We start from the raw sequence: 8,520 nt of genomic DNA on the forward strand, positions 1-8,520 counted from the left end.
TGTGTGTGTGTGTGTGTGTGTGTGTGTGTGTGTGTGTGTGTGTGTGTTGGGGTGTTAGCTTTGTTTGACTTGGCCTCAGGGAGAACCAGGAACACAAGTATATGATTGTTGCCAAAAGGTTCCTACAGAGCTGTTCACCAGTGGAATGGGCTGAGTGGGTAAGGTGGGGAGCTGCCCATCACTGGAAGTGTTTAGGTGGAGGCTGGGTGACTACTCGTTGGGGACAATTTCTTTTCACTTAGGTGCTTGGCTTGACCCCCTGATATTCCTTCCAGATCTAAGAGTCTGAGATTCCAAGCTTTGGTTCTAGATCTGGGATGCATTCAGTGATACCTTTGTGTGACCGAGAGCACATCAGTGCCCAAGGCTTGTGGCTCAGGACCCAAACAATGAGATTCTGGGCTGCTGTAGTGTGGGCTCAGGGTTCTAAGCAATTGTTTTGGGAAAGAACAGAAGCCTGGCAATGCTGGGATGTTATAGATCAAATTCATGAGCAGGATTCATGGAGCAATCCAGGGTATTGGAAAGAGTGCTGAGCATGGAATCAGAAGAGCCCTGGGTTTGAATCTAACTTCTGTCTGACATTTAACTTGCTGTGTAAATGTTAGCTGCAGTTATTATTATTATTGTTGTTGTTATTTAAGTAGCTGTTGCAATGGAAAACCTCCAAGGTGTCTTCCAACTCAGATTCTGTGACTGTGTAAAACCGTCCAGAGAAACGTTGGTCCGGGAAATTTTTGAGCAAAGTAGAGGAATTTAAGCCTATTTTCATATCGAATGTTTCCTGCATGTAAGAAGTAGTTTTGTTGCATAATTGCAAGCTAGGCTGGTTGCTTGCTCCCAGCCCTGGTCCCATTGTTCTCCTCTTTTCCATCCTTCTGCCTACCCAGGTGGCTGTGCTGGAACTGCCCTTGAGGACCATGAACTAGTCTCCTGCAGGGACGAGCCTTTTCATGAGCACACTCTAACACCACCGCCGCCGGTCGAGGACCCACCTCCCAGCAAGGCCTTCCCCTCCCCACCTCTCCCCAGGGTTGAGGATCTCTGGAGAAGATGGGGCGGAAAAAGATCCAGATTCAGCGAATCACAGATGAGCGGAACCGGCAGGTGAGGGCCAGAGTGGGGTAGAGGGAGAGGGGAAGCTCAGAGTAGGCCATTGATAGCATGGGGAAAGGTGCGGTGGAAAGGGGGGTGTGGTTCATTTGGGGGAGTTTACCTAGAGAAGGTACATGTGGTCACCATTTCCTCTCATTCTAAATCCTGTGATACTTTGGGTTTCCAGGTTCTCCCCCAGTCCTACCCCTAAGCTTTCGTGTAAGGGTAAGCCAGAGTATTGTGGCCACGTGGGAAAAGGCTGGTTTGGGAGAGAGTGGGGTGTAGGTTAGCACACTCCTCCCTCCTCTGCCATTCCAAGAAAGCTACTGAAGAGATCGTTGTGAGATTGAGCTGTAATGACTGGGGACAGAAGGGGCAGTTGCTAGGTTCTTTCCCCCCACCCCACGTTCTCCACACATTGTGTGCAGTACTCCCCAGCTTTTCCTTCTGTTTTAGGCACACAAGCCTGCCCTTCCCCTTGCTAATTACTTAGGTCCTGTCCCTCCTTTCCTATCCATCTGAACCAGTGGTCATTGGAACCATTGGATTTCCACCGGGGAGGGATTTTCCAAGTTATAACCATCAACTTTACAGGTAAGAAGGTGAAGCCGTCAAAGGTTAAATGACCAAGGTCACCCAGGAATTAAGCAGCAGGGCTGAGATTTGACCCCAGTCCTCTGACTCCTGCTCTCTCCAGGAAGCCTTCCCAGCCTGATTACCTGTTAGGGGAGAATGACAACAACAGCAAAGAAACCCTGCGATTTTAGTGCAGTAGAGTTCCCCGCGAGCCCCTAGTGTGACGCAGTGGCCAACGTCACCAGTGCAGTCTTAGGGTCATAGAATCATAGATCTAAAGCCAGAAGGGACCCTGAGGCCATCTCATTTTACAGATGAGGAAACTGAGTCCTAGGGATTCTAAGCATCAGAGACAAGCTTTGACCTTGGGTCCTCTTGCTCGTGCGCCCTTGTACCACAGTGCCTCCTCCTTGAACCAGGCTGACAGAAATCTGGTGTCCCAGACCAGGGAAGTGATGGTTCCATTGAACTTTGCCCTGTTGAGCCCACATCCAGATTCTTGTGTCCAGTTCTAGGTGCCACATTTTTGAAGGAACAGGAAAGTTTAGCTTGGAGAAGAGCAGGTTTATATGGGCAGCTAGGGAAGTGTGCTGTTGTCTACAAATATTTAATGGACTGTTAAGATTGAAGAGTCAAGTCCAACCCAATACCTAATAAAAAATAATTTCCTCTACAACCATCCCAATAAGAAGTCATGTAAAGGGGCAGCTAGGTGGCACAGTAGATAGAACTCTGGCCTTGGAGTCAAGAGGACCTGAGTTCAAAATGTGGCTCAGACAACATGTACTAGCTGTGTGACCCTGGGCAAGTCACTTAACCCCAATTGCCTCACCAAAAAAAAAAAAAGCCATCTAGTCTTTTCTTATATTTATTTATTTGCTTTTTTTGTTTTTTTGGTGAGGCAGTCAGGGTTAAGTGACTTGCCCAGGGTCACATAGCTAGTAAGTGTCAAGTGTCTGAGGCTAGATTTGAACTCAGGTCCTCCTGACTCCAAGGCCAGAGCTCTATCTACTGCGCCGCCTAGCTGCCTCTTAGTGTCCTCTTGAGGACCTCCTTTTCTTCGTGACTCTGTCCTTCCACATTTTCTTGTTATTTTCATTTCTGTGATTATGTCCTCCGGAAAAGAGTTCTAGGAGTGGTTCTTTCTGGGCTAAGACAGTCAAATTCAGGGCAATGGGTAGAAGTTCCAGAGAGGCGGATGTAGACTTAATGTAAGGAGAAATTTGCTGCAGGGCTACTCCAGAGTGGAATGGGTTGTCTCAAGAGATGGTGGGCTCCCCTCACCTGCAGATTTTTAGGAGGAGACTGGGTGACTGCTGACCAGGGAGATTGCAAAGGAATTCCTGCTCAGGCTTGCCTCTCCAGGCTCTTCCACTCTTGAGAGTCTCTCATTTTATTCTGTGAGTCCGTGGAACATCCAACCTTGAGCCTCAAGCCTTGCTGCCCCCCGTCATCCTCCTGGGGACTCCAGCGTACCTTTGCCTTTGGCCCCAGAACTTCCACCTTTTTTCTTTTCTCAGCCTGCATGGCTCTTTGAACCCTAGCAAAGACATAAGCCTCCCATGCTTCTGGGATTCTCTCACGCCCCCTTAGTTGGAGGCTCCATCTGTATTTGCCTCTCGTTTCCCTAATTGGGGCAGTGTGGCACAGTGGAAAGAGCATAGGATTTAGAGTCAGGAGAGACCTGGTACATGGCAGAGGTAGGTTTCCAACCAGCTCTCTCCTGGTTTTCCAGAGTCCGGGGCTAACCTTTTGCCCTCTATAACATACCGCCTCTCTGCCTGCAGGCTAATATGGCCATGACCGCATTGCATTGCTAGATTGAGCTGTCCTATGGAAGGAAACCAAGACATAGTACAGACAGCGCTCCCATTACTTTAAAGTCAAAAAAAATCAAAGAAATCACAGGCCATTCCTAAAATTCACTCCTGCTGTAGGACAGACACTTCATTGTCTTTTCTTCAGGACCTTCATTGCTTTTTCCCTTACTCAAAGTTCCCTTTCCTTTTAGTGTCCCATGCATTGTCTCCTTTGATCCTCCCTATAGCCCCATGAGGCCAGTAGGGATGGTCTTAATATCCCCATTTTATAGATGCAGGAACCGAAGGCCACAGAGGTTTGTGACTTGCCCCAAGGTCAGATAGCTGCTGAATGTCTCTGACTGTCTGCTCCTCCTTCTCTCCTGCAGGTGACATTCACCAAAAGGAAGTTTGGGTTAATGAAGAAAGCCTATGAACTGAGTGTGTTGTGTGACTGTGAAATTGCCCTCATCATCTTCAACCACTCCAACAAGCTGTTCCAGTATGCCAGCACTGACATGGACAAAGTCCTCCTCAAGTACACAGAATACAATGAGCCCCATGAGAGTCGCACCAATGCAGACATCATTGAGGTGAGCCCTGGAGTGCACAGCAGCGGCGTGGAGGGGCCGGGATGGGGAGATGCGACGTGGCGACTTCTCTTTCTGGGTCTTCTGCTAGTGCAGCTCTCTCTCTGTGACTTCCTCTGTCATCTCCATCGCTGTCTTTGGAACCATCTCTCCCCATAGTCATCTTCCATCATCGTCTCCTCCCTCTCTGTTGCCGTTTCCCTTTCTCTCTTTGTCTTCCCCCTTCTGCTCTGTCCGTGTAGCCATCCCGGCGGGCTCTTCTGCCTTTCTTTGTCTTTGTCTTTCATGGAGCTCTTTCTGCCACCTTCCTCTCTGTGACTGTCTCCGTTCCTCCACCTCATAGTGTACACGTCTCCCTTTTTGTCTTTGTCTCACAGTGTGGTTCTCCAGATTTCCCCTCCTTTTATTGGAGTGGTCCCCAGACCCATATTACTTGGGGGAGACCCATAGGCCCCTGAGTAGGTCCTCAAATCTGAGATAAAGAACATGAGCCAATCTCACCCAGAGATCTCTGAACCTCTTTGGACCCTAAAAGAGATGGGGCCTGGCCCAGACGTTAGGGCCCCACGATGCTCATTTCCCTTGTGGCCTCTGGAGCCCAGAACTATGTGGGCTGAGTGGGTATAGCTGGGTTGGGTACCCTGTGGTTATTCATCACACATGGGGGTCCCCTGCGGGGGGGTGGGGGAAGAAGTGCTGGGGGGATAGTCCGGGGCCCTGGGCCTCCCTGAGCACTGCCTGTTGCAGACCCTGAGGAAGAAAGGCTTCAATGGCTGTGACAGCCCCGAGCCCGATGGGGAGGACTCCCTGGAGCAGAGCCCCCTGCTGGAGGACAAGTACCGGCCGGCCAGTGAGGAGCTGGATGGGCTCTTCCGGCGCTACGGGGTGAGCCCAGCCCACTCACTGCTCTCTCTGTTTGCTCCCAACCCTCTCCCCTCCTCCTTGTTCCTTCACCCTCCTCTTTGCCCCATCCATCCCTCTCTGTCCTCTTCTCTGTCCTCTCACTTTCCTCTCTTCTCCCTCCCTGGCCTCTCCTATTCTTCATCTCCAAACCCATCCCCTCCCCTTTCTCATCTCCTGTCCTCTCCCCACCTTCCCCTCAACCCCTTTCCTTTGGTCTTCCTTTCAAACCCTCTCCCTCCCTGAACTCCTCCTCTGGCCCCTCTCTTCCCTCTGCCCTCTCCCCCTCCATCCTTGCTTCTCTCCTGTCTTCCCTCTTTCTCGGCTTTTCTCTTCCTCTCCAACCCTCCACTTTCTTCTCTTCTCCTCTCTCTCTCTAACCCTCACTTCTTCCTTGCTCCTTTTCTCTCTCTCTCTCTCTCTAACCCTCTCTTCTTCCTTGCTCCTTTTCTCTCTCTCTCTCTCTCTCCGACCCTCTCATCCCTGCCTGGCCTCCTCTGCCACCCGGGCCCTCCTTCCCTTTTACCTGTTTCCTTTTCCACTCTTTTCCCTTTCCCCCTTCCCCCCTCCTCTCCTTTCCCTCCCTACACCCCCTGCCCCCAGGCGCTGCACAAGAAGCACAGGGAGTGTGAGAGCCCCGAGGTGGACGAGGTGTTTGCCCTGACCCCCCAGACGGAGGAGAAATATAAAAAGATAGACGAGGAGTTTGATAAAATGATGCAGAGTTATAGACTGGCCGTGAGTAGCCGCATGGAGAGCTGGGGGAGCCTTTCCCCCCATGCATGGTGTGGCTTTGCAGCCCCCAATTCCCTCCCCCCAACAAAAATGAGGAACAGTCACCCCAGTTCTTAGCATCATTGAATTTTGGAGCTGAAAGGGGCCTTAGAGATTCTGTCTTCCATACCCCTCATTTTACAGATAAGGAAGCTTGGCCTGTGGTAGAAAGAGCCCTGGACCATAATGGGCAGCAGGAAACCTTGATTCTGGCTCTGAATTCTCCACTAACTCACTGGGTGACCTTGGGCAAGTCACTTGCTCTAAGGGAGTTTCTGTTTCCTCTTCTCCACAATGAAGAGATTGGACTGGATACCCCTCAAAGGACTCTCTCCGACTCACAAGTTCTGTAATTCTACAAAGTTGAAGCCCAGAGTGGTTGCATAGCTTGGCCAGGGTCACTCAGGGAATTAGTAGCAGAGCCAAGATGATAACCCAAGTTACCATCTTTAACTTGTGACCCTGGAATTCCTATGGAAGCTATTCTCTGAGAGGGGCCTTTGTTAGAAGCTGTGATCTCTGCTCCTGGTTGGTGGCTGGTCATTACTAGCTATAATTGACACCAAGACACCCATCTTAGGCAGAATTTGGGTGGGAGCGATTTGGTCTTATGGCATGAAGGATAGAAATCAGACCCTGAGGAGAGAAAACTCTTTGTCCCCAGCTCCCTGGATAGGGAAATCCTGAAATCTTCCTGTGGGATGTCCTGTGATACAGAGACCTTTCCCACAGCTACAAGCTCAGTGTCTGTGGGGGTCTAGAGTGGGAACAAGAGGGATGGAGGTAAGACTGGCGATGAGCTGACTGGGCAGCAGCCAGGATGCAAGTGAGGCTGGGAGAAACACTTCCCCTTCCACTACCCAGCCCCAGTCAGTAACAGCTCCGCGTGTGTGAATTTGGATCTCAATCTGGGATTCCTAACCAGCTTCCTGTGTGTCCTGCCTGGCTGGGGACCTAACCCACCTCAGCTCGTGGGCCCTGAGCTCAGAGAGGAGAAGACCACGGGATTGTTTCCTGTCTCCCGTTGGAAGGCCTTTTCCTTGGCGAGGCCCTAGGGCTCAGATCCAGGAATTATTACCTATCACCCTGCTATCTAGTGTCATTCTTGCTCTGTTGGATTTAGCTAGGAGTACCTTCACCAGCATCACTGCCCTCAGAGGGGCACTCTGGGGAGATGGGCTACGAGAAGGGACGATCTTTCTAATACCCATCTCCCCTCCCTGTCTCTATCCAGTCTGCAGTCCCAGCCCCAAATTTCGCCATGCCGGTCACGGTGCCTGTGTCCAATCAGAACTCACTTCAGTTCAGCAACCCTGGGGGTTCCCTGGTGACCCCATCACTGGTTACGTCGTCCCTCACAGACCCCAGGCTCCTGTCCCCCCAGCAGCCGGCCCTGCAGAGGAACAGTGTGTCACCAGGGCTGCCCCAGCGGCCAGCCAGTGCTGGTGAGTATAGGAGGAGGGGATAGTTCAGAGTGCTTTGGGATTGGTTTTTCTGCAACCTGAGTCTTCCTGCAGACACAGAGCCTCCCCTTTCTTCCCTTTCATCATCTCCTATGACCCCTTCCCCAGCTCAGACTCAGTGCTGGAACTGGACAGGCATGGCTTCATCGCCCCACCTGTGCCTCTTTGCATCTCTAGATGCACTCTGTCGCTTCCTCCTCTCCCTGCCCTGGTCCTCCTCCCCTTCTCAGGCTCATTTCGTATATGTGTGGTCTAGGGGAACCTCCCAAGTGTGATACCTCTTCCAAGCCCCCAGTCCCCACGCCTTCTAGGGGTTCTTCCTTCCAGCCCCTCTCGTCCTCCCAGCATTGCTGTTCAGAGTTCTGACCAGCTGAATAATCAGCCCTAGCTTCTCTATTGCTGTTTTTCCTGTCTTTTTGTTTCCTATCTGGGGTTGGGGGTAGGGGAATGGGAGAAGTCCCATTAGATGGGGCGGAGTTGAACATTCCTGAGAGTCTGACCCGTCTCCTCCTGCCTCTGGAGCCCTCCCCCAGCAAACAAGCATACACACTTTTTACCCCAAGGCCTGAGACTTTTCAGTTCTCTTATATTTCTATTCCTTCCCTAGGGGCCATGCTGGGAGGAGACCTTAATAGTGCTAATGGAGCCTGTCCCAGTCCTGTTGGTGAGTCTCTGTGTCCAGAATTAGGTCTGTGGGGTTCAGGAAGGCTTTCTTTTGGAGAAGAATAGAACTGGAGGGGAGGGACAAGTACCTCCAGAGAGAAAGGCTTCGAGATGGGAGAGGGAGCTAAGAGCTGAACTCGACAGCTGGGATCCTGGGTGTCTGAGGAGCTTAATCTGGGGGAGGCCTGTGGGGACATGGGGGAGCATCCTTAGAACCTCTGTCTGTCATGGCCGCTAGGCATCTTCTGGTTCTGATCAGTCCCCTCATTTCCTAGAGTCAGGAGAAACTTGGGTTCACTTAATGCTGTATGACCTGGGCAAGTCACCTAACTTCTGTAAAATGGGGATGATAATAATACCAATGGTACCTCATGGAGTTATTATAGAAGACAAAGGAGCTAATGTCAGTAAAAGGGCTTTGCAGCCCGAAAGTACTACATAAATGTCAGCTATAATAATAATTTAAAAATCATTACTATTATTATTATTAATGAATTAGATGATGTCTGAGGTCCCTTCCAACTTTAAAATGGTATAATCTGTGTCAGGGAATTTGGGGGAAATGGGTAGGAAAAGGGATAAAGTAGATAGTATCATCACACCTACCCCCTAAACACACACACACACACACACACACACACACACACACACACACACACA

At 50.7% G+C, this 8,520-nt stretch overlaps 1 protein-coding gene across 3 annotated transcripts in view; it reads left to right on the forward strand.

Annotated features, from left to right (window-relative positions):
• The window catches only part of MEF2D (myocyte enhancer factor 2D), a 43,816-nt gene that overhangs the window by 22,126 nt on the left and 13,170 nt on the right, over window positions 1-8,520 (forward strand). For all 3 annotated transcript variants that reach the window (XM_027870849.1, XM_027870851.1, XM_027870850.1), the window contains exons 2-6: window positions 891-1,107; window positions 3,860-4,063; window positions 4,808-4,945; window positions 6,969-7,179; window positions 7,805-7,861. In XM_027870849.1, coding sequence (XP_027726650.1) covers window positions 1,054-1,107; window positions 3,860-4,063; window positions 4,808-4,945; window positions 6,969-7,179; window positions 7,805-7,861 — 664 coding nt within the window. In that variant the 5' untranslated portion in view covers window positions 891-1,053. The remainder of the gene's footprint in view (window positions 1-890; window positions 1,108-3,859; window positions 4,064-4,807; window positions 4,946-6,968; window positions 7,180-7,804; window positions 7,862-8,520) is intronic.

The sequence above is a fragment of the Vombatus ursinus genome, unplaced genomic scaffold, assembly GCF_900497805.2.
Source record: "Vombatus ursinus unplaced genomic scaffold, bare-nosed wombat genome assembly UNPS02014798.1, whole genome shotgun sequence".
NCBI classification, from domain to species: Eukaryota; Metazoa; Chordata; class Mammalia; order Diprotodontia; family Vombatidae; genus Vombatus; species Vombatus ursinus.